This window comes from Colletotrichum scovillei (assembly GCF_011075155.1).
Source record: "Colletotrichum scovillei strain TJNH1 chromosome Unknown Contig00002, whole genome shotgun sequence".
In the NCBI taxonomy this organism is placed as follows: domain Eukaryota; kingdom Fungi; phylum Ascomycota; class Sordariomycetes; order Glomerellales; family Glomerellaceae; genus Colletotrichum; species Colletotrichum scovillei.
This window is the reverse complement of record NW_023336260.1, coordinates 908,631-934,979: the sequence shown is the minus strand read 5'-3', so window position 1 is coordinate 934,979 and position 26,349 is coordinate 908,631. Positions and strand designations below refer to the sequence as shown.

The window sequence follows — 26,349 nt, the reverse complement described above, 5'->3', positions numbered from 1 at the left end:
GTTCCCACCCTTCGGCTCCGTCGGCCGTCGTCCGGTGCGGGTCCCCCGGTTCTTACCCTGTTCGTCCACCGAGAGCCGGATGAGATGTATCTGCCTTTGGAGCGCACTCACTCTTTGCATGATGTGGAAGATGACATGGACCGGTCATATCAACGCTCGCTAGTCAATATGTTAATAAGAGTGATGAAGTTTAATTTTCCTACACAACATCTCCAATAATACCCTCCGGCGCAATTCCCCCCCTCCCAAGCGGCCCCAACTTCATCTCCTCCACAGCCTTCACCCACTCCTCCATCGTATTCACATTCGTCAACCACCACTCGCATCCCGCCGGCGCATCAACCATCAACCCGTCAAGCTCCCTCGCCGTCTCCTCGGGCCGCGGATGCCCCCGCGCGACCCGCTCCGCCAAACGCGACAGCGCAGGCGGCGCCCAGATCGCCAGCAGCGGCTCGCATACCCCCTCGGCGGTGCGGAAACACGTTACGGGCACGGCGTCGCGCTTGACGAACAGGTGGAAGAAGGCTTCTGCCGGGATCAGAGGGTAATCGCACGCCAGCACCACCCAGTACGCCCACGCGTCGTAGCGGTACGCCGCTAAAAGTCCCGCGGCGGGGCCACTGTCGCCGCCGGCAGTAGCATGCTTTGCGTCCGGATTTGCGGGCCGGAAGTCGCGTAGAACCTGTATCCTCGGCGGCGGCGTCTTGCAGTCCTCCACTTCGGCAGACTGGTTGGCGGCCTGCGCCAGCAGCTCGTCGAGGAACTCGTCTGTCTCGGACTCCTGCGCCAGCGAGATGAAGATCGTCTGCGGCTCCGGGAAGATGGTGCGTAGCAGTTGCAGCTGCCGCCGGTACAGGGGTGTTCCGTCGGGCATCCGGAGGAGGTGTTTGGGTGTGCCCATCCGGGTCGACTTGCCGCCCGCTAGCAGGAGGGGTCTCATTGCCGGTAGTCCCATGGTCTTTCTTTTTGTGATGACTGTTCTCTCTTGTTTCGCTTGATCTTCTATCTGAAGGATTGATGAGCGCGCCGCTGGTACGGAACCTACTGCCAAAGACAATGTAACGCGATCAACATAAGGCAGGTAAACCGCGATGAGAATGGGTGTACTGCATTGAGCTTGAGGTGATACTTTTGGTGAGTAAGCCGCGCGTCTGGACGTTTACCATATCGTGTACGACACGATGTTGTTCTAGAGCGTCATGATTACGGCATGGCGCAGTTGGAGCTAGTGTAACAATCGAGAAAGCACAGATCTACCCGTTGATCTATCCGCCCAGGCGTTTCCCATCTGGGCGTTGTGCATATCACTTAGCCCAACCCAACCAACCTCTTCACATGATATTCCCCCATGTTGCCATGTGTCATTATGCCATGGGGGAAGAGAGATCTTGTCTTTATCCTCCCTGTCTCACCTCTTTTATCGTAATTCTCCCGATATGGAATATAATCATCACCAATAAGATCAATTATCGCAGTATCAACCCCAGTTTCCCATCGTGACATTGAATGTCGGGTTGACGGTGAGATGCTTTCTCAAGGGTTTATTCAACGTTCAAGAATGAGACGAAGAGTTCTCGTTTCTATAACCATGGTCCATATCTCAAGGCATCACCATAGTATTATACTCGCTCCAAGACCAATCAAAACCTAGACTGCGGTACAAGGCAATCAATGGCAACCCAAAATTCGTGACTGCCCCACATTCTATATTGACGTCGGCAGTCTGTCAGAAGAACCTACGAGGCTTTGGTGCCTCAGCCGTCAGTGAACGGTACATGTAGCCTTACCGGCCAGACGTCTACGAGATTCGCAGGAAAGGGTGGCCTGAGTACTCGTGGAAACAATGCAGACCTGTGACTATGGCCGCTACATCTTTCCATCTACATCGCGTTACTTGCAACTAGTATAGAAGAAGATCACGGAAACGTAACAAGGCCTGTTGTCTGAAAAAGAAACCTTTTTGTTAACCTTGTGTATGACTGGAGCAAAAGTAGACTTCCGTAACTCTTTTAGCATGCAAATGCAAGAGCCAAACGAACAGCATGCCGCAAATATAGAGGAGTACTAAGTCTTCCCGCCCTATAGACTCCGAATTACCCCCCTCGTCCCACGTGCCGAGCCCAAACTCCGTCAAGGTAGCAAGAATCACAGACCCAGAACTTTCCCAAATCAAATTAGGGGTATGATGCTGTCCATCTATGGCGCGGAAACCTCAAATTAACGCCTCTCAAGTGAACCCCTTATTGCTGTGCTTGCATGTTCGTTGTGTGGTGTTGTCGTCAAATTTCAAAATAGGAAACCCCGCTGTGCGAGTGTGTCGCTATGCGGGAGTGTACCAAGGCGTCTTGGTGTGGTGTTGCGGGTTCAACAAACCCTTTACGGCAATGCAGCAACGCTGCCCGCCAATAGTGCGTAGTTGGCGAGCTTGAGAGACAAGACTCGCGATCGAGGGTAATCGGGGCTGATAATCATGCGACCGTCTTTATTGAAACCAACTTCGCCGAATGACTCGCTCAACTGCTCAAACTTTGCGTTTGGCCGGACTCGATTCAGCTCTGCCAGGATGTTGTCGCTCCAGACACCGGAACACCAGCCGTCTCTCAAGACAAAGTAGGGATTCAAGGGAGGGACGGGAGAGTCTGGCACTAGTTAGCAAGGACGAAATCCAATAAGGCAAAAAAAGCGAGACATGACTTGCCCAAGTCCACGAAGCGAATCCGCAGGTAGTCCAGAGCCTTGAGAGTCGACATGGAATGAATGCCTGCCAACACAAGCATCTCGAACGAGTGAATAAAGTTCATGTCCTGAATCCCGCTGCCAGAATCGTGGAACTGAGGTACAGGACGACAGCAATTCTTGACCGTTAGGTCAATCGTCTTGAGTCGTGTCGTTCTCGAATCCGATCTGATCGCCGCCATGTTGAAGAAATTCTTGCAAACGCGGCCGGTGTAAGCCAAATGCTCCAGCGCGGGAGTTGCCTCGGCCAGCTTCGAGCAGAAGTGAACCTGGTTGGAAACCTTCATGTAGAATGGAGGGCACGTGAGCTCCCGCCGGTAGTCGCTTTCCAGGCACAAGTTGAGGTAAGTGAGATTTGTGGGTAGTTTGGGTAAAATGCTGGCCATGCTCAGGTAACTCTTCGACTTGGGCTTGCTGTAGGAGCCGTGCCACTCGTTGAGGTTGGGGAGAGCTGCTAGGAAGGCTGAGAAATCCGAGTCTTCGCGCATCAGGTTCCACTGGCCTTTGGTGACCAAGGTACGAACCGAATGAAGGGTCGGCAGATGCCAGCCAGCGGGCCGCTTATGCCAACTGTGCTGTACCTTTGGTGCCTTCTTTCTTTCCCCTCCCTCGATAGTCAAGACACAAACGTCAGGAAGAGCCATCGAGACAAAGGTGAAGGCCTCTTCGAGGCTGCAGTTGTTGGCGGGGAGCGTATAGGTCGCGTTTGTCAATCCATCCATTGTTACCGTGGGAAGAGCAAGAGTAGTGCTCAACGCCAGCGGACCGTACTTGGGCTGGAAGACTGGGAACCAAATCTCAATGTGCTTGACGTAGTGCCGGAGGTGGTTGTGTTCGCTAAAGTACATCATGGCCAGCTCTAGCGATTCGATAGTGGCCTTGATTTTGATGTGACGGTATAGGCGCTCCTGAATTAGGATTCTCCAGACGGGACTGACGAGAGCAAGTTCTGACAACTCCCTGCGTCGGGAATGGCGAAGTGCGGTTCCCCAACTCTTGGTCACACTCTGCATGCCTACCGAGCTCTTGGAGTTTGTGGATACTCGGTATCCGAAAAGGTGGTCGAGAATGCATTCGTGAATTTCGGCCGGTAAGTCATTTAGATTCAGGGAGGGCGTGACCTCGGGGGTCTCGAGAGTATAGGAAGGAGTGGTGATGCCCGGGCCTCCGTAGGCATCGACGTCGTCGGCCATCGGAGTGCAGCAATCCGAGTTCCGTTGATCGGGGTGTAAGAAGGGCGTGCTGCTTGGACGAGTCGGGGGCACGAATTCATTGCTCTTTGCCTGCTCGAGGGGTGGGCTGGATGGGCCGGGTGATACTGGGTTGGATGAGGTGTTGAGTATGGTTGAAAGGATGGAGGCAGAGGCTGTCATAATCGAGGTCAACTCTTCAGTGGCGTTGGCGTTGGCATGATAGTCGTCTCGCGACTGTCGCCTATCAGTACCGGAGGGGTCTCGGTCTCGGGGGACGTTGTTCGTGACGTTGGAGTCGTCGTCGGTTGAAGGAAAGGAGTGTTCGACGCAAACGGACATGGTCGTCGGGATCGGAGTGGGCGATTCTTTGGGTCGAAAAACTAAGATTTTCGGAGAGAGGAGGGTTGAAGCCGTTCCTAGATCATGGCCAGACGGACTCTCTCCAAGGGGGGGAAACGGGGGAGCGGCGGCGACGGCGGCGATAGCGGGATTGCTGATCAAGCGGAAGGGAAAAAAGGCGAAGGGAGATTGGCTCTGGGCTGCTTTGACGATGGTGGGGGAAATGAAGTGCCAATAATTCAGAGACCCTGGATAACGCAGACCGGGGGGGTCACAACAATGCTGAGCAGCTGTTTTGGTCGGCTGGCGGCCGTATTCGTCAGGTTGGTCCCAGTGGAAAGTAGCGCTGCGCTGGGGTCTCTTCGCTTCGCCCAAGCCACTTTACGCGGTCGGTCGCGTGCGCAGCGTCAGGGAAACGGCCCAATGAGTGGAAGCGCCGATAAGAAGGACAGCGGCGGGAGGAGAGCAGACGATGGAGAGGAGAGCAGAGGAGGGGGTGGAGGCCAAGGCGGAGGGAGAGAGTCGTATGGGCTACCTGGTAACCAGGTGGTGAGGTGGTGAGAGGGCGAGAGATAGCGATGGGGTGATTGGTGGTACCGGTAGACACACGCACACACAGTACGAGGTAGGTCGGGGTCCGGCGAAAGAATGGAAGTGTCGACTATTGACGACTGAGAATGCGACCAGAGGAGAGAGCCTGAGAGATGATATGGAGTAGAATAAGAAGAGAGGGGAGCCCAACAGTGAGTGACACGGTGATGGAAAGAAATGGGAAGAAGTGTCGTCCGTAGGTGTCCGTAGAGGTTTGGACTACGGCAGAACGTGTCGTCGTGGTAGGAGTTGGCCTTACAAGACGGGACAAAGAGAACAACAAAACCAAGAGGAGACAGAGGCAGAAGCAGAAGCAAAAGGCAGAATTCTGGATGTGGAAGTGGAAAAAGGGTTTGTTGGTGTGTTCAATGCTGTGTGTCTGGAAATGAAACGAGTACCGGACAATTGGAAAATGGTCGAGCGGCCGGGAAGGGAAGCGCAAGGAAGGGAAGACAGGAAGGAAGGTGCTGCTGCGCCTGCGCCTGCGCCTGTGTTCTGTGTTCTGCGTTAGGTGAGGCAGCGGTGGTGCGGGAGCGGTGCGGCTTGCGGGTACCGGTGTGGCACGGTAAGCCTAAAAGGGTACTTTAGGTCTGCAAGGTGAGGACGGTCAGGTAAAACAAGAATAGGGGAGGCGGCCCCGATTGAGGGTTGTTGTTATGCCACCAAGGTACGCCGTAAGGTAAGGAAGGTGAAGGCAATTAATTGCTGCAGTTTCGGTCTGCTGCTGCTGCTGCGTTGGTGAGGCAGGCGAACTGGCGACGGGGGTGGCGTGGTTTGCTTTCGTGTTTCCGTAGTCACAGTGGACAGGCAGATGTGGCACAAGATTGGATGGACAGAATGTGGTAACGACTCCGTGATGAGGTCGATAGACTGCCGGGAAATATCTGACAAAATCTTTCCAACTCTTCAAAGCCCAGAGGAATGTAATTGCCAATGGCGAAAAAAAGGTCAAGAGGACGAGGAAATTAATTACAGTCAATAGTGAAGTGGTCTGCTTCTGATGGATGGATACTCATTCCGCAAGTTATATTTATTGGCCGAAAAGAGGGGAAAGTAACATCAACAAGACAACTTTTTTCAAGGAAGCATGACAGCACAATAAAAGATGACGGCACCAAAAGGATACACGGAACGGCAGTCGGTAGCTTATTTTCTCACTTACTGCCACTCTCTACATATCCGTATACCTTACCTTACTGCCCCGGCCCAGAGTTTCTATCAAATGCACGGATACCTGTTCAACTCACGGTACCTTATTTCAATCAACCTTTGAACACTGCTGTCAAGGTAAACATAAGGTAAGGTGCAAGGCGGCTGGTTGCAATGGAAACACAAGGTTGAATCAAGGAATGAGGGCAGACCCTTTCCTCCTTCGCTGGATTTCTCTTTGATTCTTCTTCATTCGCGAGCACCCAGGCGACAGTTGCCGCAGTAAACAACCTTTCGAGGCCAAGAATGTACACAATATAATAAGCCTGAGAGTCTAATCACCCCCCACCTTGATGCACATCAACCGACGGGACATGCGAGTGCAAAACCATATGAATGTCCCGCTTGGCTGGCTGGCCTGACACCAAATACCACCTTCACAGCGCGTTCAACGTCAGGGTGCATTGCGGCCCAGGGCGTCAGAGTCAAGACGGGCTCACTGCCCACCTCGTGGATGAGACGTGCACAGCCGTCCCTGCGTGACGAGCTCCGAGAGCAGAGTTAGTCCCATCGCATCATCATCTTCTTACTTGCAAAGGCAAAGATCGGGAGCGCAAATTGAGCCACTTTCTCGAGGTGTCTTATCGGCGGACCTTATCGCACAATCTCGGCTTATCGCTTCCCTGCCAGTCACATGGTCGGGGATCCACTGGCAAAAATGCCCGATTGCATTACCTGCTTACCTCAGCAGGTACTTACATTGAACACAAGCAACGGAAAGACCGACGAAGTAACGACGTCGAGCCATAAGGAACATCCCACCTTTGACCGATGCATGAACTTAGAACCTGACAATGAACTGCGGCTTCATCACGTCATCGAAGTTTCCTTGATCGAATATCTGGATTCCCAGCTCCACGGATATTACCACAACCTTTGCCATGGACTCAAGGCACATGCTACAGACTCCGGGCTCCGCCTCCATCCAGTGTTGTCATTGTACGCCGTACAGCCACGGATGCTTGAGATGCCAACGTCACATACCAGTAGACGTTGGAATTCGTCCATAGAGCCCAGATAAAGGTTCGGCATAACGACGAAACAGCTGCAGTTGGGTTGCTCGGGTAGGCTTCGTCAACCTTCCACCGTTTCAACTTGTTCTACAGCACCTATTTCCTCAGCAAGAGGTCACGCGGAGGCTTTGAGTCAGCTCGAGGGGTTGGCAGAGTTTAACCTTGATTCCATGTCGTGGCAAGTTGCAGTTGTACCGTCAGCTTGCCACTGGTGGTTTGATCCAGGCAACTGGCTGACCAAGCTACCACCTCGCAGATAACCGCGATCCGAGTCGTGGTCAACAGCATACTTTCCGATGACTTTCAGACCGAATCCGGACCGGTCGTGTTGACAGCAATCCTCGGCAAGACTACCGACCTCAGGAATGCTGCATAGGCTACGAGAAGGGAGTGAATGTCAATACGACAGGCCATCGCGTTACGGGCAGACGGTGCGGGAGACGTCTCTTTATCATTGCCGCAGAGCCTCGGACTGACTCTTGCAGGCTTGGCTGCAACGCCCAGGCATTTGGAATTTGAAATCAGCTTCTGCCATCGCCAAGTCTGGACGCCAACTCTCAAGCGTACCTGAGTCGAACATCGTCCCAGGCGCGGATTTTGCATTTCGCATTCTTGATTGATCGTCCTCTCGGCGTAAACGCCCAGCAAAGTCTAACAATGCTATTGAAACGACACGTGTTGAGCCGTCGCAAGATTTTGCCGACGTCCTCATGCCATCCGCCTCAGAGCCTCTCGTTCGGATCACAGATCGCCCTGAGATGAAGCACCAGACCCTGCATTTTCGGATTGTGGAGGATAGCACGTGTCTCGACTCTTTTAATAGCAAAAGAAAGATAGACTTTCAAGGCGCACGGCGGATGAGCCGATACCAGGGATGCGATGTCGCGGGGCTCTGCCCGGTGGGGGAGAGCCGAGACATGGCCAGTGGCCACACCCGCGCGGCCGGAATGGCGGCGGGCAACGGAGACGATTTGGTCTGGACCCTGCCGCGGAAGCAGCTTCTTCACCGGTAAACGGCCAACGGCATGGCGACCGACGAGACCTTTGGCGGCGGCTCCGAGCTGTCGCCATATTCACGCACTGATATCGAATCACAAACATGATCTACAGCATCTGCAAACATCGAATTGCGTAATGTGCTGCACTCTGACACCAGTACAGTGGAAATACGCCCTTACTGCGGCACCAAACGTCGGATGTGCGGTACGAGCTGCTTGCGTCCCCAGAATTCGGTAACGTTTCTCGTACTCGAACGCGCACGCAGTGGTTCACTTCGAAGTTTTGTCAGCAGGATTACAATAAGCGAGGTGCAATAAGTAATGGAACCATCCCCGAGAGCGACGTCCCAAAAGTCTTGGCGGTGTTCGAGCAGGGGAGCATCAACATGCCTATTCAACATCTCGAGACGAACAAGCGGAGAGAGACGCGCCAACTCCGGGACACGACAACCTGATGATGGAAGACCGATGACGACTGATGCGGTTTGGAGTATGTTCGTATTGAAACCTGCCAGGGCATCGGGAAATCCGCGCTGGTGACCGTCTCATTCGTGCGGTCGGAAACACCCGTACCACAGACCGGCCCCGATAGCGTTGAGGTGGTCTCAACCGTACCTGCGACAAGCGAAAGAGAGATGTATGGACCATCTGGTACATCGCATTGTAGCCAAGTCACAATGTTCATTCGATATTGCCTGCGGCTCTGGACAATTCGATCTAGAAACGGGTCAGCTGACAACTTGGAGCCCTCCGTCAGGGATCGACAGGTACACACGCACAATTGGGGCTAGTTGCAAGCCTAGCCAAGGAAATTTGGAAGTCACGGTAGAGATTTCAAGATTTCCGAAGCGCTGATCAATGCAAGTTGTTATTTCTATACCCGCTGTTCGGAAGGTGAGGAGCAGCATCCTCTGATTCGGAGACAGCGGGAGCCATACATACGCCGCGGCTCATCCTCGTGGGCCGAGTTACCGGTCCAACTTCCAACAATAACATCTCCCGGAATCCAGATTACCTTATTTCGGGTCTGGGATGTCATGGCGGATACGATGAGCTCACAAAGACCGGACCCGAGTCTAGAAGCAATCGATAATTCGATATCATCGAAGCGAAGAGACAAGCGAGCGATGTTTGTCTGCAGAGTCGCATCGTGACGGGGGATGCGCCCCTCCTCGAATTTCCAAGTTCACGGCGGTGTCGGGGGCCGAAGTGGACTGATGGAGGAGGAGCCTAGGAGGGGGGGTTCGTCGAATATCGCTTACCAACATCAACAGGCCGAAAGGTCCTGAGCATCGGAGCAGTTTGGCGCTTGTTGGTGGTTTGTCCCACCAGGGCATCGAAGCCAACGTAGAGCACAACCGCAGGTCCACCCTGACCTGTCAAGACTCGAGCAGACTACCACGGTCCACGGTTCACAGGCAGGCAGAGGAACAAGTAGCAAATGCATGCCTGTCCACTGCCTGTCATTCAGGTCGATACAGGGCAAATAGGCTAGATGTCAGCCGTACTTTGTTGTTATGGGATGGGATGGCGGCGCAGGGGACCACGGGCGGCTGTTGAAGCAGCATTCGTCACCTCATCCGTCTTTCGCGGCGTCTCCAAGCGTCCCCTTTTCGGCCGGGGCCTCCCAGGGCCAACCACGACTTGGGCGAATCTAAGACGGGCCTTATCCCTGCATGTCTCGAGACGCACGACTTGTCAAGGGCCGTCGATGTTTCATCCGTTGTCATGTCCAAGTCTACAGCCAATCAAATACGAATATAACCTCCACGCCACACCGTTTCAAAGTTCCCGATTGGGTCGTCACTTTTTCTGCTCGACGACATCCTCGTCGATGGCTTCGCCCATGGCCCACGCTGTACGCACCACTCACCCTCTGCCTTGGTGGGGGCAGCAGTTGAACCCCCTTTCAGCCGCGCAAAAAAATCAGCCCTTCGCCTCCATCATGGGCCTTGTCATTGTATAACACCCATGGACCATGGCATAATTATTGCTATCTATTAATCTATCTCAATCACAGTACCCTCACCGCTGGGAACCTCTCGGTCACTATCCTGTCTCTAGCTTTGCCAGGTTCTGTCATCCATCGGCTCGGTTAAGACTCATTGGCAGGGCCGTGCCAGTCATGCTCTAGGGCTGGCCACATGCAGAAGGTATCCCAAAGTATTCGTATCGAGCGTCTGAGCATTGTGACAATAACATTGAAGATCCAAGGGATCATGATAATGGCATATTTGGGTATGACAAGGCGATGAACTGATGCGATGCAAGTCAGTCTTGTGCAGGCACTGATGCAGCAGGGTCAAACCTGCCATTACTCACGCACATTGGCGTCGTCGACTTTGGACCGACGTTGGTTGCTATCCCTTCCAGATGACGCGGTACGGCCAAACATTCCACAGGATCCAAACGGACGGGAAACGAAGCTGAAGCGCGCTGTCGTCAGCTATACGGTCAAAAGGAAGGTTGAATGCGTACAGAAAGCAGAACGTTAGGCTGCGGAATGCCCTCCCGCATCCCGAAAAGGCCGTATCGCTGCATCTTCAGCAGTCGAACTACCTAACAGTAACACTCGGTGGGCCGTGTATTGTCTGCCTGTCTCCTAGGAAGGGGCTGTTTGGAGTCTCTGACTGGTTTCTAATCGCACGCTGAAAAGGCTTGGCTGTTAGACAAACCATACAATGTACAACCACGGGCAGGCAATGGTGCAGTAGTACACCACAGCCGTTGTGTGCGACTACGCGGATACAACGTTGAATAACTCAGCCTTGGTCTTGCATAACCCTCATACGCATGCACAATAACGCAGGCGCATGTCCGCCAGCAAGCCACCGCTATTCGTGTGAACCTGGGACCCATGGATTCCAAGAGCGCATGGGAGATCGCTCCATTCCGAGATGGGAGGCTCCCGAGATTGAACGAACGTGCGCGGCCTTTTTGGCTCCTCTCTTGTGCGACATAGCCTAAAAGATTGGCAACGCTGTCGACGCACGCCAGATTACGAAAGACATGCGGGAAATAATTAGAGGGTGTGGACGGTGCTTCGTTGAGCTAAACTTCAAGGGGACTACGTAGTATCTCTCGTCTGAGTCGTCTCTCAATCTGCTCATCCTCCCAAAGCGGGGACAACCATTCGAACTTTGAATCACCAGCATGTACTGAGACTCTGAGACAGTGAGACAGGCATCCCGAACGAACTATGAATGCCACGATAGGTGTCAGAGTTCATCGCAGCCGGGCCTCCAGATTAAGTGCTAGATACTTTATCGAGCCGCGTTGGCAACGGCGGATAGAGTTGAAGCCGTCATGCGGATCGTGCGGGCAGCCCGCCGCTCTCACTTTCGCCTCATTTCGGGGCGGCGGGGTGGTTTGACCTTAATCGGCCCAGCGAACGGCTCTGCCCCGGCCGACGATCTCCTTGCGGCTCGAAATGAAGTCGACGTCGGAAGTTTACGCACGGCAAAGTCAATTTCACTACAGAACTCCTACCGTGGTACGGATACTCTGTAAAGGAATGCGTCGAGTACAGCCTCGGTGGTTGTCGTCCAGGGGGGGGCTTTGCTGACTTACCATTCGGTCTGGGCGCATTAACGTCAAAAATAGGGTAGAGGGCGGAGCAACCTTGCCGATCGACTCTAGGCAAGGAACCTTGCAACATCTAGGAGCTGGATATTCTGCCAGCCGGCGTCCAATTGATGAATTGTCTTGATCGAGTAGTGTAAGACATTCAACATTGGAGTGTCGAATACGAATCGATGCCACGGGCCGTAGAGATGTCGCAGGCAAAGCACTAATATCGTGTCACTAGACATTACCACTTACAGTACCTGCAGTACTCGTACCGTTCGACAAGACGAGACGCCCTGCATGCATCCTACCTAGCTAAGCCTTGTTGCTTGCTTGGCCCCTGGGAGTCTCGAAGACGACCGACGCTGCACGACGGGAGATGACCTTGGCACGTTCCCTCTGACCTTCTTTTTTGGGTTCCTGCGACGAGAGATCGTCAAGATTTCCCACCGAATGCTGCACTGCACTGGGCTGGGGAAAGCAACATGTCTGACAGATGGGGTGCAGTGGTGGCAGCAGCATCAGCAGGGGGATGCGATGTCTGAGGCCGAGGGGGGCAGACGGTGGTGTTTGCAACTCGGACGACAACGACGACCACGGCCGGCCTGGGCTCGCTCTTCTGGTCCGTTCTCCGCATTGCCCTTTCGATTTCCACGGCATGCCAAAACGATACCACAGACGTCCGTCAATCTCCCGCGACAATCCCAAGTCTAACCCCAGGCTCGGGGAGAGGGAGGGAGGGGAGGGCACGGTTTCAACGGTTTCGTGAGCTTGGGCGAAGGACCTCCTCGAGGGTCGCATTCGACCAAACGTCACTGAAGAGACGGCGGCGTTGGAATTGTTTACGTTTCTGCATGACGCCTAATCCTTTGGACGCGGCATGTACTGATGAGGATCGGCCTTGCCTCTTGCGCATTGAATGGGGATATCTACACACTGCGAGTCCATTGTTTGACGGTGGCTAAGCAGGCCAAGATGCACACGTTGTGTTACATTGACGTCGTCGATTAGCCAGTCGGTGTCTGTTATTTGTCGTGAGGGAAGGAGTGGAAAGCATCACGGCGCATGGCCTTTACCGTTACACCGTGTTGGCCAAGCCGCAACTCACGAGTGGTGAGAGGTAAGTTGAGTTATGCTCACGTCAAGATCGGGGCCTCCGTGCATCGCCCTGACGCCCCCCGTCCCGTGCTAGGTGCCTCGGAGTAGATGGATTTAAGGTAGGTTTGCTAATGCTCAGTCGTACCGTTGCCAGTGTACGGATGAGAGGGACAGCAAGAGAAAAGCACATGGGAGGTCAGGGATGCCAAGAAAGAGGGGACGGCACACGGCAGTCGGTACTGACAGCGGCGACATCGTCATGATGGTTGACGAGATTAAAAAAGCTTCAGCCCCCCGGGGGTGAGTGGGTACAAACTGGACCAGTCGATGACGGGGGACCTCACGAATAAGAGACATGATGAAGCTCGAGGGGGTGGGGAGAGGTACAGTAGGGACAGGAGAAGAGGACTGGATGACGGGTTGAAAAAGTGAAGGCTGCAGATGCAAAGCGTATCTGTACATGATGGCTGCATCCCTGGGTTTACAAGCATGGCCCGGGGTTGGAACTTGGGAGAGTACGATTATGAGGGTTGCACAAGTTTGGAGATTTGTATATCAGAGACTCTGAAGTTTGTACAATATGAGGAGAAAGGAGGGGGATATGGACGACGCATGCCCAGAGGTATAGCGTAGAGTCAAGACATTTGCTGACGAGGAGAGTCTCGACCAGACTCACGAGAGCGCTGACGGAGACAAGGCCAAGAAGCCCAAGACTATTTGATGAGGGCATCGACTCGAGCGATGCTATGCGGAGGGTATACGATTCACAAGAGGGAGGGTCAAGGTCGAGAATCTGGACTGCTCAGCGGTCTAAGTTGACTGCTGAGCAAGCAGGCAGGTTCAGGGTCGAGGGACTGATAGACACCTTGCCACAGGTCCATACGGACAAAGTTCGCGAGGCCTGACAGGGTGCTTGACTTGACAGCTTCAAGGCCATCTGCCCTAGCCTGGCAGCAAAGCTGAGGTAAGGGGGCTTTGCAGCTAGAGCCAGACCGGGATGGCCGTGGTCTCGAGACGTGACGGGACAAAACCGGCTGAATAATTGGGTCCGGACAAGCTGCTAGAGAGTGCGTACAATTTGATACTGGGACAAGCAAACGGCGAGTCGCGGATAGCAACAAGCAAGGAAAAGGCGAGAAAAGGGCTGTAAGACACAGATGGTTGCTGAGATAAGGTACGGTTACAGCAACCTCGACGGTAAAACTCCGAAGAGACGGCGACTGAGACTGGACAACGTGGGCAGCCGACGTGGACCATTCTGTGGAGCACTGGAGCCTTTTCCAAGTTGAACCTCGACCATGGACGAAGACGACGACGACGACAACGACGATGAGAAAGCTGACAATGGAGCCCTCTTTCTTTTTTCTGCGATGAGGCGCTGGACTTGGACGTTACAGATTTAGTCGAAATGACAGGGTCGAAACCGGCGCTAGTGAAGGGGGAGAGGAAAGGACGACGGAGCCCTGGAGGGGGGAAGATCGACTTTTGCCAGGGCCTACCAATCCAGGATGGGCAGGACCAAGGGGGTGAATAATAAGAGGGGCGGCCTTGTTTGACTTGGCACGGCCAACGAGAAGCGCGCTTGGCTGCCGCAGCGCCCAAAAGGGGAACCGCTACGGCTTGACGCTTTCCCCATTGCGAGGTTAGTCTCCGTGACGAGTGAGAGAGCACGTACCTTTTGATTGGGGTACGTACAGTGATCCTGGGCGGGACACCTGCCAGTTTTCCCAGGGGAAGGAAGAAAGGAGAGGCAGAGGGCAGGTACCTACCTACGGGGTAAGGTAGGTAGGTGCCCCCACTGAGTGTCCCTTGTTCCTGCCTTGATAATCTACCTTAGCCACGACGATGGAAAAATGAAGAACCAGAACCACCCGGTGGAGGAAGGAGGCAAATAGGTAGGTATCCAAGATGTGAAAATTTTGGGTTGAGACAGACGGACGAACACAAAGCGTGGGAAAGACCACCTACTAGAATCAGAAGAAGCAACGATGCGCATTGTCGCAGGTTTGTGCTGGCACTGAGACCTTCATGATCCGAGAGACGGGGAGAGCCAACCATATGACATGAGCCCATCTCTCTCACACACACGCCGTACATCTGCACACACAATCCGACCTTTTTCCCCATTGTTGGTTCGCCGCGACGGATGAATGGGATCGGGTGGTCAGCGAACCAGATGCAACAGTTCTCTTCCGTCAGTCACAGACACTGACAGCACCGTCTAACCGCCCGAGAGACCGCGAGGCAGTGAGGCACAGAGGGAGAAGAGGCGTAGGTGAACGGAGAGGCGGCGGTTTGCAGCGGACGCCGTTCCCTTGAAAAACGGCGCCTCTGCCGCTCTTGTGGCGTCTCTTTTTGATTAACCCTGTGGTTGAGGAGTGAGACAACACTGAGAGGTCCAGAACCTTCAGCGCCATTAACCACGGAGCACTAACAGAAAAAATGCCACAAATTTCCCAGTTCTCGCCGATGGCTGGAACGGTTGGCAGTCGGGTGCCGCAAGTCTTGCGACTGCCCCCCGGGAATGGACCCTGTGTGCCTGGATGGGATGTGGTAAATCTCAATCACCACCCAATCGAACTGTGGCGTGCCGCCGTACGTGAAGTCGAAGCCAACAGCCAACAACGCCAACGCCAACGCCATCCACCCACCATTGGATCTATCCATCCATCCCGCCGACTGCCGCCGTGTGGTATTCTGTACCTTGCCTTAGTGCGGTCCCTCCACCCCGGGACGCGCATGCCCTTCATTGTTTGAATTCGTACGTCACCTACGTACCTACAACTATGTGGTGTTTTCCATGCTTTCTACCGCCCGACGGCGATTTACCGTGGATACCAACGACGGAACAAAGCAGAAAAAAAAAGTCAATAATGGAAAACAATAACATGGCATGCCCCATACCGCGTACAATTCGGGGAGAAGCATCAGTCAGTCGACTTTCTCCACAAGTCCACAAGCAACCCACCCCGGTCGTCATTCCCCTTCCGACGACCAGAAAAAGGTGAAGCACAAGCCTTGATTGAGACTAGTGCCAAGAACGGCCCTGGGACTTTCCTCCCGAGAGTAAAATGTGTGGGTAATCGGTCTGAACCTCCTGACTTCCTTTTTGCTCTCTTCCTCTATTTCGCAGTAAAGTCTGGCATACGGAGGATGAGGGTTAGGTTACCTCGCAGCGGTGGTGATACGGAAAACGGAGTCGTAAGAAGCAGGAGTCGACATGTCTGCCACAGAGTGTGCACAATGCCAAACTGCCGCCACGCCATGCTGCTACTCGTCTTCCCCTCCCCATGCTCACTCTATCGTGTAGTATGTAGTGTAATGCCATGCACAGGCTGGGCGGCGTGGCACCGGCACCGATATTGCAAAGGAAAAGTCGCGGCTTTTGCATCAACCCCAAATGGGAGCCAAGCCCTCGGTGCACGGATAATTCGGTACGTATCCCCTTTTTCCTCAGACACGCGCAGGCTTCGCAGGCTGGCGGCAGCACCGCTGGGCAGTGGGCGCTGAGGCGCTGGGCGCTGGGCAGAGTCTCCAGCTCGTCTCCAGGTCCCAGGCCCAGCCCACCTTGGCCGATACGTACCTTTCTCTCCCTCCTTGCTGTCCCCCGTCTTCCCCGTCCGTCACCATTTCTCGCCCGTCAGGTCCCGTCGCCTCTCCCAATTCCCGTCTGCACTACTTCTGCAGACTGGCGCTGGTCACTGGATCGAGGTCCTCGCCATCGTCTAATTGTCCCGTCTTTTCTCGTCCCTTTCTCGGCTTCTACTCCTTGTTCTGCCGCAGATGTTGCCCAGAGCCTCGAAGGCCCGTCCACTTTTTTTGTGCAAAATTCGAGATGCAGTATTCATCAGGTAAGGTACCTTGACGTTATTCACTTGTGTCTGCTCTGAGCACAGTCTCTCTGCCCCGTCTGGCCTCAGTCTCGGCCTGTCTCTTTTGCATCTTTTCTCTCTACCCTCACGATCCTGCAATGAGGCAGTGAGAGTGAGACAGCATAGAGAATAAGATATTGTACGGATGTTCTCGCTACCAAATACATACACCTCGGGGCTGGTACCTCGTCCGTCGTTCGTTCTCTTGTCCTTGTCCAGTCTCTTTCTGCAGCATCCATCCATCCATCCATCCAGACAATGTCACAAAGATACATCCTCGCGTGGTCCACTCACACACGCCACACACCCCTCCGGGACCCAAAGACCACACCTCAGGGCCCCAGGTCAAGGTCAAGGTCATGGTCGAGCACCAAAGCACACCAAGCAAGCACACACGCACATGGAGACACACACACACACAAGTGACAAACCTGGGCCAGGGACTGCGTACGGACAGGCTACAAGGTACAGATGCTGAGAGAGCAGGTACCTGGATTCATGTACCGCTGACACCCCCGGTCATCTTCCCTCCTTGTATGTACCTTACCTTATCCCCCTACTCCTGGGTACTCCTACTCCTACTACCTAGTCCCAGTATCCGTACTCCCTGCTTCCTCCCGTCCCCTTCTTTTTCATCGTCCGTCGTTATACTTAAGTTACTGTCCACAACCTCTCCATCTTGCCCAGCTGTGCTTGGCCTTCCGTCTCTTACTTCTTCTTGCTCCGTCTCTCTCTCTCTCTCTATTCTTTCCCATCCTCCATAAATCTCTTCTTTTAGTCTATCCTCATCCTCACGTTCCTCCGTGTGGCCGGTTAGCTAAATACCACAACAACCCACCGCCTCCTCTTTCCGCTTCTTCGACTACTCTTTTATTACACCTTGTTTCAACTTGGTAACGGCAGCTTTTTATCGCATTGGAAAAGATTTGAGAAGAAAAAAAGTAAACAAGGGCTTTGTGTCGTGACTGGTATCCGAATCCTTCTTGGTTGCTCCTTCTCTCAGCATTTCTCGCTCGCACTCATTCGCGCCTTCCCAACCTCATCGAGTCACTCTCTCGCTCGCACCTTCCGTGCCGAACCTCCCAACCTCGACGACAAGACCTCGTTCTTTCCTCGTCAACCACCGCCACAAATTAAAAAAGTAGACCAGCGGTCTCGGCACTTTTTTCTTCTTCACCAATACTTTTTTTTGACGACCTCTTCGACGACGACGAGCTAGTTCTCTCCCGTATCCTCTCTTTTATTTAAATATCAACAACCTCACCGTATTTACATACACCACCAAACCCCCTTCGAATTAACCGCCCAACATGGTTCGCGCTACCGCTCTCATCGCAGCCGTGCTGCCCGCCGCTCTCGCTGCTCCTTTCGGCCTTAGCAACAGCGGTGCTTCCACCAACGACTCTGGCTCCTTCATGGGCGTTCCCATCTCTAACCTCAACGCCGCCGACCTGATTCCCAACAAGTACATTGTCGTCTACAACAACACCTTTGACGATGATGCCATTACCTCCAAGATGTCCTCGTTCGCTGCCTCCATTAAGAAGCGCAACATTGGCAAGCGTTCCCTCGACGGCCGCTCTCTCAGCACCTCTACCCGCAACTTCAAGATGAACGCGTGGCGCGCCACCGTCATGGAGGCCGATGACTCCATGATCATGAGCGTCATGAACGCCGAGGAGGTCGCCTACGTCGAGCAGGATGCCAAGGTCAAGATCTCTGCCACCGTCTCCCAGACTAACGCTCCCCCCGGCCTTGTCCGCATGTCTCACGCCGCTGCCGGTGAGGCTGGCTACGTCTTCGACCAGACAGGAGGTGACGGTATCACTGCCTACATCGTCGACACTGGTATCCTTACCACCCACTCCGAGTTCCAGGGCCGTGCTACCTTTGGCGCCAACTTCATCAACAACGTTGTAAGTACCTGAAACTGTCCTGGGAGAGCGAGTGAAATGAGAGGCTAATGAAAATATAGGACACTGATGAGAACGGACACGGCTCCCACGTCGCCGGTACCATTGGTGGTCAGACTTTCGGTGTTGCCAAGAACGTCAACCTCATTGGCGTCAAGGTTCTTGATGGCGATGGTGCTGGCTCCAACTCTGGTGTTCTCGATGGCATGCAGTTCGGTAAGTTTCAATAGCCCCACAGTTTAACCTATGCAAATTTCCGAAACTAACATCACCATAAAAGTCATTGACGACGTCGCCAAGAAGAACCTCACTGGCAAGGCCGTTATGAACATGTCTCTTGGTGGCTCTGCTTCCGCTGCTGTCAACCGCGCTATCCAGGCTCTCAACAACGCTGGCATCGTCCCCGTCGTCGCTGCCGGAAACGAGAACCAGGATGCTGCCAATACCTCGCCCGCTTCCGCCCCCAACGCCATCACTGTCGGTGCCATTGATGCCCGCAACGACCGCAAGGCCTCCTTCTCCAACTTCGGCACTGTCGTCGACATTTTCGCCCCCGGTGTCAACATTCTCTCTGTCGGCATCACCTCCGACACCGCCACCAACACCCTGTCCGGTACCTCCATGGCCTCCCCTCACGTCGCTGGCCTTGCTGCCTACCTGATGGGTCTTGAGGGCCTCAACACCGTCAAGGCTGTCACCGACCGCATGCTCGCTCTCGCCACCGCCTCTGGTGCCTCTGTCCAGCGCAACACTGCTGGCACCACCAACCTGATTGCCAACAACGGACAGCTCTAGAAGTTCTGCCCTGATGGTAAATGCCCCAATGTGTTTCGCGTTGGTGGGGTTGGATTCTTTTAGCGTTTCTTTCATTGGAAACCTCAAAAGGCATGATGGCGTCACGTTGACTTTTTCGACACGTTTTCCTTGGTTTAATAAGTGATTCTCTCCCCCCCATGTGTTTTATATCCGAAGGGGGAGATGAACACAAATTCACGGCATTTTAGAGGATACCCAGTCATTCGCACACATCACTGCATTGGCGCGCGGCCTGGACCAGCAAGCAAAGCACAAGCCTTCACCATCCAAGATGGGATACCTGGGGTTTCCGGGTGTCTGTCGGATGGTTTCAATTGTATGTAAAAGGAGAGAGAGAAGACACACAAAGCAAGAAAGAGAGGGTCTTTCAAACCCGCATCTCAAGGACAAAAAAACAGGTTCAAAAGAAAAAGGACTTTTCCCAAAAAAGAGTAGAAAAACCCTCGACGGGCTGGTTCCCTCGTATCACTTCATCAGGACTCGAAAATTCATTCTGTCTTGGGTTTTCCTGCAGCTCTTTTCTCCTCTTATTTTTCCTTTTAAAACCTGTTTTCTTGAACATTTTTCTGGTTTCTTTTGAGACCAAAAAATCACATTGTATTTAAGACAGAGATTCTCGAAAATGAGGTCTTGGTAATGAGAGCAGACAGCTACGGACTATTCACTTTCACGTTCAACCATACTCAGTCTATCTTTTCCACGTGACTACACCTTGTATTTCCCTTGTAGATATGCAGATGTGATATCGTAGTGCCATCGAACCTGCTCTTCTGGTGTTACACTCGTCACTTGTGATTTAGCTTGGAGCTTGCCAATCTGGCCATGTCACCTGACCTCTCTACATCCACATAATCTAGGTGACGTCGAGGGAGGAAGGCGATGGCAGCTATGTATCTTTTGAGATAGTTTTACACGCCAACAAGCAGGAAACCTAATCTGTGCGAACTTAGCAAATCTGATGATTTTAGGTGGTGCTCTTCGAGTTTTTCTCCAATTCTATGTACGGACACAGATGCCCACTGACTGCCGGTTTCCTCTAGCGGGTGAAAAGTCTCTACGACATTAGGCTTCTACAGGAAAATGATATGGCGTGGTATCTTGTTCGGCTTGCTCGAAAAGACCAGTGGAAAACCCAAAACGCGGATGACGCCATGACGCATTTCGGACATTTGGGGACACTAGGAGGGAGAAAGAACATTCGCAACTCCCCGAGGAGGGAAGGAAAGGATGGAAAAGGATGGAGTACCTAAAGACGGACAAGAACCATGGGCGAGAATCGTGGTGGTGGAGGGTGGGTGGTGTGCGTGTGAAGGTTTGTGTTTCTCGCGTTTTGGAGATTAAGGTATACGAAGAATGGGATGAACTTGGCGTAGTGGCCTTCTCTCTCGCATCTGCTGCGTGTTGTTTCCTGTCTACTTGTCAGGTAAAAGGCGGTCAAACCAAGGTGCCTCGCTTCATTGCGTGCCGTTATCCGTTATCCGAGGGCCGTGGAAGCGAGAGATGAAAGATTGATGTCGCACATCATGGGACGGTACATGATGTCTTTCCCGATTCGTTTACACAGTACGTGCCTTCGGGTCAGCGAGAGATGGTGCGTTGGCATCTGCGCGGATGACGGGTTCCGAAACTAGGTTCCATGGGAGATTCCTCTTCCCTCCCCTCCTTCCTTCCTTCTTAACCTTCTTTTTTGGGTGTTGGGGAGACTGAATAGAGTTGACGAGGATGGGAGGAGATGGGATGGAGGTGCGAGTGCGTCAGAGGTAGGGACTATATCTGAGTGAATGAGCACACACACACACATGTTATTTCTGAGGACTGTGAGATGAGGTAAGATGCGAGGGAAAAGCATGTGGTCAGCTGAAAGGACCGACGTACAGTCCTACACCTATTGCACGCGGGCGGATCCGTCTCATCTCCAACACAGACGCACAGAAGCACCAAGTAGAGATGCGTCCTTGCTTGTTTGTAGTCCGGCGTCCGAAGGGGAAAAAGATGAGGGAAACGGAGAAACGGAATAGGAAAGGAGAGGAGTTTCTTCAGCAGCACGCCGGGAGCCCATTGTTCTACGGTCACGTTTCGGGGATAGGTGTTCGAGACCGGGTGGGAAAGAGAAGGGAAGATGCGAGATGCGAGATCCGACGACCTGTGAAAAGTCAAATACGAGAATGAGAGAGAATGGGAATCACTGTTCTACGGAAGAGAGTGCCTGAATTCTTTTCATTCGTCGTCACACATTTGAAGGCATCTACGTCCCAGATACTTGGCATTGGCGTGGCGATCGACCGCTCTCGCGAATACAGGAAAGACAAACCAAGAGTAGGGCATGTATACATAATGCTATAGTGTTGACAAATACCAGATACATACAGACGTCTTGGCCAGACCGACTTCTTCAAAGACAACCACATCATGACAAAAGAGAGTAGTATTCCATGAAGCCAGCAAGACAAATGAATCCAACCCAGAGCCTTGGCTGAAGCACGATTCAGCAAACACCAAGAATTGCATGTCTCTTATTAACCGGTCCGAAACGTCCCGTTTTCCTTGAACGTTCCCCATCAATCTGGCGCTGACACCGCCATGTAAAACGGAGATCTCGGGTCTTGGCGTCAAAGGGGGGAAGATCAGGTTACCAGCAACGGCCATCCCGGGTCTCCCGTTCTCGCGCGCGCCGTGCCCCGCCACACGCCACCCGCGCGCAGCGGATGAGAGCAAGCGAGAGAGACGCAGAGGGAGAGAGAGAGAGAAGAAAACGGAGGATAGATGGGGCCAAGGTGGTCCGCGCAACTCACGTGGTTTCGTGGGTTTCCGGCCTCTCGTCTCTGACCCGAGTCGAGAGAAAGGAAGGGATGGCCGGCTTGGGAGCGAAGGACGCCGGGCGAAGGAGCTGAAAAGGCTGAAGCTGGATTCTCATGTTTCATGTATTCCCCAGACTTGACCCGGGTGTCGGGGAGAAGGGCGGAAAAGGTTAAAAGCACATAATACGGTCCCCGGTATGCCTTTGAGTGTGTACGTCGGGTAACCTAGGTACCTAGAAAACCGGGTTCGGCCTTGCGCATAAACGCCGAGACGTCTTCCAAGAGCCGCATCTCCTTCGCTTGCAACTACGTACTGCTATCTCCTGCAACAATACGAAAGAAGACCGGACGAAAGACTTTGGTGGCGGGCCTTAAAACAGACAGCAGACTGAGCAGCAACCTGGTAAGGCTGGGCGGCTCCATGGGTTCAATGGAAAGGTACATATAGAGGCACCGCGGCGCTGCGTGCTTCATCTGATTATATCCGACCTGCAAGTCCATGTTCGACAAGAGGCCAAGTCAAGTAGGCCAAGTACTACTCTCTGCATTGCGTTGATGACCAATTGACTGGAGTTGGGAGCTTTGGGACGATGACTTGGATTATGAAATTTGTATTCTCTTATTGCAACGGTTTCCCGGCCGCGAGACGATTTGAAATCATCGGTCGTCGCTTTGGCTCTTCCTTGGACTTCGAAATTGAGACAAGTTCTTCCAGAAAAGTACTCAAGAGACATGTCATGTCGATCTTGGCGACAGGCTCATCTACTTGATGCCGTGACAGCGCCTGTCACCTCATCGCCGTAGGCCCCGGGACCAGACGAAGACAAGTAAGCTTTCAATTGACCTAGCCTTATGGCTATTACAGGGCTTGTCACAGTCAAAAGAAGAAACACATGAAACAGTGGAATACGATGAAAGAATGTTTGCAAGCCGGAGCAAAAGAGCGCGTCCCGAGAACAATGGAAGATACGCCCGCCCCGTACCCGCCGCGTGATGGACGGGGTCTTTGCCGGTGGGTTTTGATATCAGCACTTCTTCGGCACAACCACAGTCATGACCACCTTGCGATGGGACTGAATTGCAATTTGACATCCGTGCTTGGTTGAGGGGATTGGAAGAGGAACGGTGGATGTCACTTTGGTGGGTGTTGTGTCGAATAGATGATCGACCTGCAAGCAAAAAGACGTCAAGATGCGTCGCGAAAAACCCATCACGAGGATGGTGTGTATTAGCAAGATTAGTATGGGCTCCTCAATACTTCGTAGCCATGCCGGCGGCGAGCAACCGAAAACTCCTCGTCAATATGTACCGTCAACAGTCAGATGCAGCGTAGCAGTCAAAGAACAGCTTTTGTTCTTGTCTGTCTGGTAGAGTTACAGCTCCTTGTGCTCGATCGGCGTCGCCGCGCCGGTCTCGCTGCCAGGCCAGTAAATGCTGTCCGTCTTCCACAACGAGTCGAAGCGTGCGCCAAAGAACCAGGCAGTTCCAATCTGAGGGTGGTGGTCAGTTGAGTTGGGATAGAATAGCAGAAGGTGAAGGTTGATGATGCTGGAAGAAAAAGAGGGAAATGAGGAAGAAAATTTCAGAGCTACTCACCATGAGACCAGATACGAAAAAGAGGGTCAAGAGAACCATGCCGCCCAATACGAAGGCTTCGCCTGCATCCATACCCGGCTGGCCCCGCTCTTTCTGTTTCGCCGCATCTCCGAGCAGCTTGGGGTCCTGTCTCGGGAACAAAGAGTCGATGAATTGCTCAATCTGGAGGGTCAACCGTTAGCAATTGACTTTCTGACGCGAGACAAATGTGTCTTTAGATAATGACAAAGAAACACCACCACATACCTTGCCGCACTGCACGCTAATCTGCACGTAGTTGGGGTCGCGCGGGTCGTTCTTCTTGTGTATCCGACGGGTGTAGTCTCTGAAAACCTCACACACAATTTGGAGGTTCTGTGTTGACTTGGTCATGAGATAGCATGCGTCACCCTTGGTGATCTTGATGTGGCTGCTGAAGATGGCAGGGTTACGGAAGACGAGCTCCAACGTCGCAATAGCCATGCTCTGGGGGGTAGCGACGAAGTTGAAGACACTCTGATCCTTGATACCGGCCATGTAGAACAAGCACTCCTCAGTGTGCTTGAGAGCATTGAGCACCATCTCGGAGCTGCACTCGAGAGCCTTGGGCAAGTTCTCGGGCTTGAAGAGATCGTCCCAGGTATCGACGTGCTTGCTCCAGATCTCCTTAGGCCAGAAACGGCGCTTGTCGAGGTAGTCCTCGTGGACGTCGCGAATGATGTTGGTCTTTTGGAGGAACTGTCCCATGGACTCGGTGAGCGCGGGGCGCTCGAGAAGCTTGGGGTTGGCCATGTTGCCCTCGACGAAAAGGCGAGTCAGGCCGTCACCGACGAGACCGGCAACGTAGTGGCAGTAAAGCTCGTAATCCTTGATGGTCGCAACACCGTTCTCGTTGTGCTCGGCGTTGAGAGCGTAGTCGGCCATGCCGTTGCCCATCTTGATCGTGATATCCTTGATGATCTCGTAGTAAGGCTTCTTGATCTTCTTCAGCTCGGTCACGACATCGTCAAAGTGCACCAGGAGCTCGCGGTCCTTCTCGTTAGGGCCGTTCTTGGTGAAAGTCCAGCCGTCCGTCTCCATGTACTTGTCAAACTGGCGCAGCAGAGGCTCCTTCTCCTTGATATCCAATGTCATATCATCTTCGATGGTGTCGAGGCCGCGCAGCACAAGATAGAACAGGCATACGGGAACCAGGAGTTCGGGGTTGAGCTCCTGAATGACGGCGGAGAAACTGCGGCTCGTCTTGTTGAGGAATTCGAAGCACGACTTCAGCGTAGGGTCTTCCTTTGAGGGATCGCGGTGGTGGACGGGGTCGTGCCAGACCTTCCTAGAAGTGTATTAGCAGGCGTGACGTAGAGGAGCAGCAAAACGGTCTGCGCGCGCGTGCTCAGTGAGAGGAAGTCAAGCTGCGTACCATTGGATGATGGAGCGAAGCTGGTTGGGGTGCAGGAGGTAGTAAATGACACCCATGATGGCGGTCTGTCGTCGCGGCGGACGGCGGATTGCACAGCAGAATCGGACAGTAGCGCAGAGGCTTAAGGAGTTGACGACGGAAGAATGAAGTCGAGTCTCGTAGGGGCAGCAAAGTAAAGTCAATCAGTCCTCGTAGAGTTCGTGGAGTTGACCAAGGTAGCTGGCTATGTGCGGGTTCGTCGTGGGCTGCGGATTGAAGGTTTGCGCGCGCAGTCGTTGGCAGGTGGTCTCAGCTTCTGCTTTTTTGCTCACGTTCCAATCAATGACCTCAAAATTCGTGTGCGTTTTATAGCAAGGAGGACACGGGCTGTTGCGTGAAGAAATGTCGACAAGCACACTGGATTGTTGACCTTGGATGAACGGCAGACGGGGATTCAACAACAAGACCGCGGAAGAATAGGAGGAAAAGAAGTTCTCCGCTGTCATCAAATCAAAAGCCCAAAAAAGTGACCAATTCACCCGGGCAGGAAGGCGCCAAAACGGGGGAAAGGACGTTAGTGCAGCTGACCCCAGCTCCTTTTCTCCAAATTGCCATGGAAAATGCAACCTGGGACTGTTTTCCTGTCACACTCACCTCATTTCGAGGTACGTAGAGGTTATTAGGTAAGCCTCTAGGGCATCTAAGGCATGGCCTCGGCGCTGTTGGGTGGTCTACTGACAGCCAGAAGACGACCAGACAGCGCCTCTTACAGTGATACCCCGCCTGTGTATGATACCTCTTCCGCTGAACGCTGCCCCCTTCAGCGTGTCAGTCACTGAAATTGGCGTAAAGAACGCACTGACCGAGCCAGTTGGGCTAAAGCTAGGCGAGCCAATGGGATGGAAGACTAGATCTGATTGGCAGATGGCAGGTGATGGCGGGGCAGGTCCCTGCCTTCCCGGTCGTTTGCTTCTCGAATTTCAGCAGGTGCGGGGCACGGAGGGCGGTTCCTTCCATGCTGGGAGTGGAAGGAATTCGTTATTTCAGGGTCTGCCTTCCTGCCTTTTTCGAACGAAGCTTCCGTCGGGGTCGTCTCTTTCTCGTTTGGTTAGCAACCAACGGCCCAACTCACATGACTTTTGTTTAGCGACGTTTTCCCTTGGCATCTTCTTCGCAACTTTGACATTGCTACCTTACTGCTGCTTCTGTTGCTGTTCTTCCTCCTCACACACCGACAG

The 26,349-nt window shown here is 53.3% G+C and overlaps 4 protein-coding genes across 4 annotated transcripts; 1 reads left to right on the top strand and 3 right to left on the bottom strand.

The window, feature by feature from the left end:
* Nucleotides 1–147: 147 nt before the first annotated feature.
* On the bottom strand, nucleotides 148–1,145 carry HER10_EVM0000138 (molybdenum cofactor biosynthesis protein C). Its single transcript, XM_035469933.1, has one exon. It carries the CDS (start codon nucleotides 953–955, stop codon nucleotides 200–202), a length of 756 nt encoding a protein of 251 aa, XP_035336777.1. The 5' UTR covers nucleotides 956–1,145; the 3' UTR covers nucleotides 148–199.
* Nucleotides 1,146–1,597: 452 nt separating this feature from the next.
* On the bottom strand, nucleotides 1,598–5,832 carry HER10_EVM0012711 (uncharacterized protein). Its single transcript, XM_035482099.1, has 2 exons — nucleotides 2,699–5,832; nucleotides 1,598–2,639 (listed from the first exon to the last, which is right to left on the bottom strand). Exons 1-2 carry the CDS (start codon nucleotides 4,266–4,268, stop codon nucleotides 2,377–2,379), a joined length of 1,833 nt encoding a protein of 610 aa, XP_035337812.1. The 5' UTR covers nucleotides 4,269–5,832; the 3' UTR covers nucleotides 1,598–2,376.
* An 11,384-nt stretch (nucleotides 5,833–17,216) lies between these two features.
* Nucleotides 17,217–19,831, top strand: HER10_EVM0009497 (subtilase). Its single transcript, XM_035478983.1, has 3 exons — nucleotides 17,217–18,532; nucleotides 18,592–18,745; nucleotides 18,810–19,831. The coding sequence occupies exons 1-3, from the start codon at nucleotides 17,927–17,929 to the stop codon at nucleotides 19,322–19,324; spliced, it is 1,275 nt and encodes a 424-aa protein (XP_035337542.1). The 5' UTR covers nucleotides 17,217–17,926; the 3' UTR covers nucleotides 19,325–19,831.
* Nucleotides 19,832–23,252: 3,421 nt separating this feature from the next.
* Nucleotides 23,253–25,705, bottom strand: HER10_EVM0007108 (squalene synthase). Its single transcript, XM_035476674.1, has 4 exons — nucleotides 25,133–25,705; nucleotides 23,986–25,045; nucleotides 23,740–23,901; nucleotides 23,253–23,633 (listed from the first exon to the last, which is right to left on the bottom strand). Exons 1-4 carry the CDS (start codon nucleotides 25,186–25,188, stop codon nucleotides 23,517–23,519), a joined length of 1,395 nt encoding a protein of 464 aa, XP_035337334.1. The 5' UTR covers nucleotides 25,189–25,705; the 3' UTR covers nucleotides 23,253–23,516.
* Nucleotides 25,706–26,349: the final 644 nt, after the last annotated feature.

Bases quoted from the DNA above. Each gene is read 5' to 3' on its own strand.
- HER10_EVM0009497 (XM_035478983.1), top strand. From the start codon at position 17,927: ATGGTTCGCGCTACCGCTCTCATCGCAGCCGTGCTGCCCGCCGCTCTC. The intron at 18,533-18,591 runs GTAAGTACCTGA...ATGAAAATATAG, and splicing joins CCAACTTCATCAACAACGTT to GACACTGATGAGAACGGACA. The intron at 18,746-18,809 runs GTAAGTTTCAAT...TCACCATAAAAG, and splicing joins TCTCGATGGCATGCAGTTCG to TCATTGACGACGTCGCCAAG.
- HER10_EVM0000138 (XM_035469933.1), bottom strand. From the start codon at position 955: ATGGGACTACCGGCAATGAGACCCCTCCTGCTAGCGGGCGGCAAGTCG.
- HER10_EVM0012711 (XM_035482099.1), bottom strand. From the start codon at position 4,268: ATGTCCGTTTGCGTCGAACACTCCTTTCCTTCAACCGACGACGACTCC. The intron at 2,640-2,698 runs GCAAGTCATGTC...AACTAGTGCCAG, and splicing joins GATTCGCTTCGTGGACTTGG to ACTCTCCCGTCCCTCCCTTG.
- HER10_EVM0007108 (XM_035476674.1), bottom strand. From the start codon at position 25,188: ATGGGTGTCATTTACTACCTCCTGCACCCCAACCAGCTTCGCTCCATC. The intron at 23,902-23,985 runs GTATGTGGTGGT...TTGACCCTCCAG, and splicing joins TTAGCGTGCAGTGCGGCAAG to ATTGAGCAATTCATCGACTC. The intron at 23,634-23,739 runs GTGAGTAGCTCT...CACCACCCTCAG, and splicing joins TTTTCGTATCTGGTCTCATG to ATTGGAACTGCCTGGTTCTT.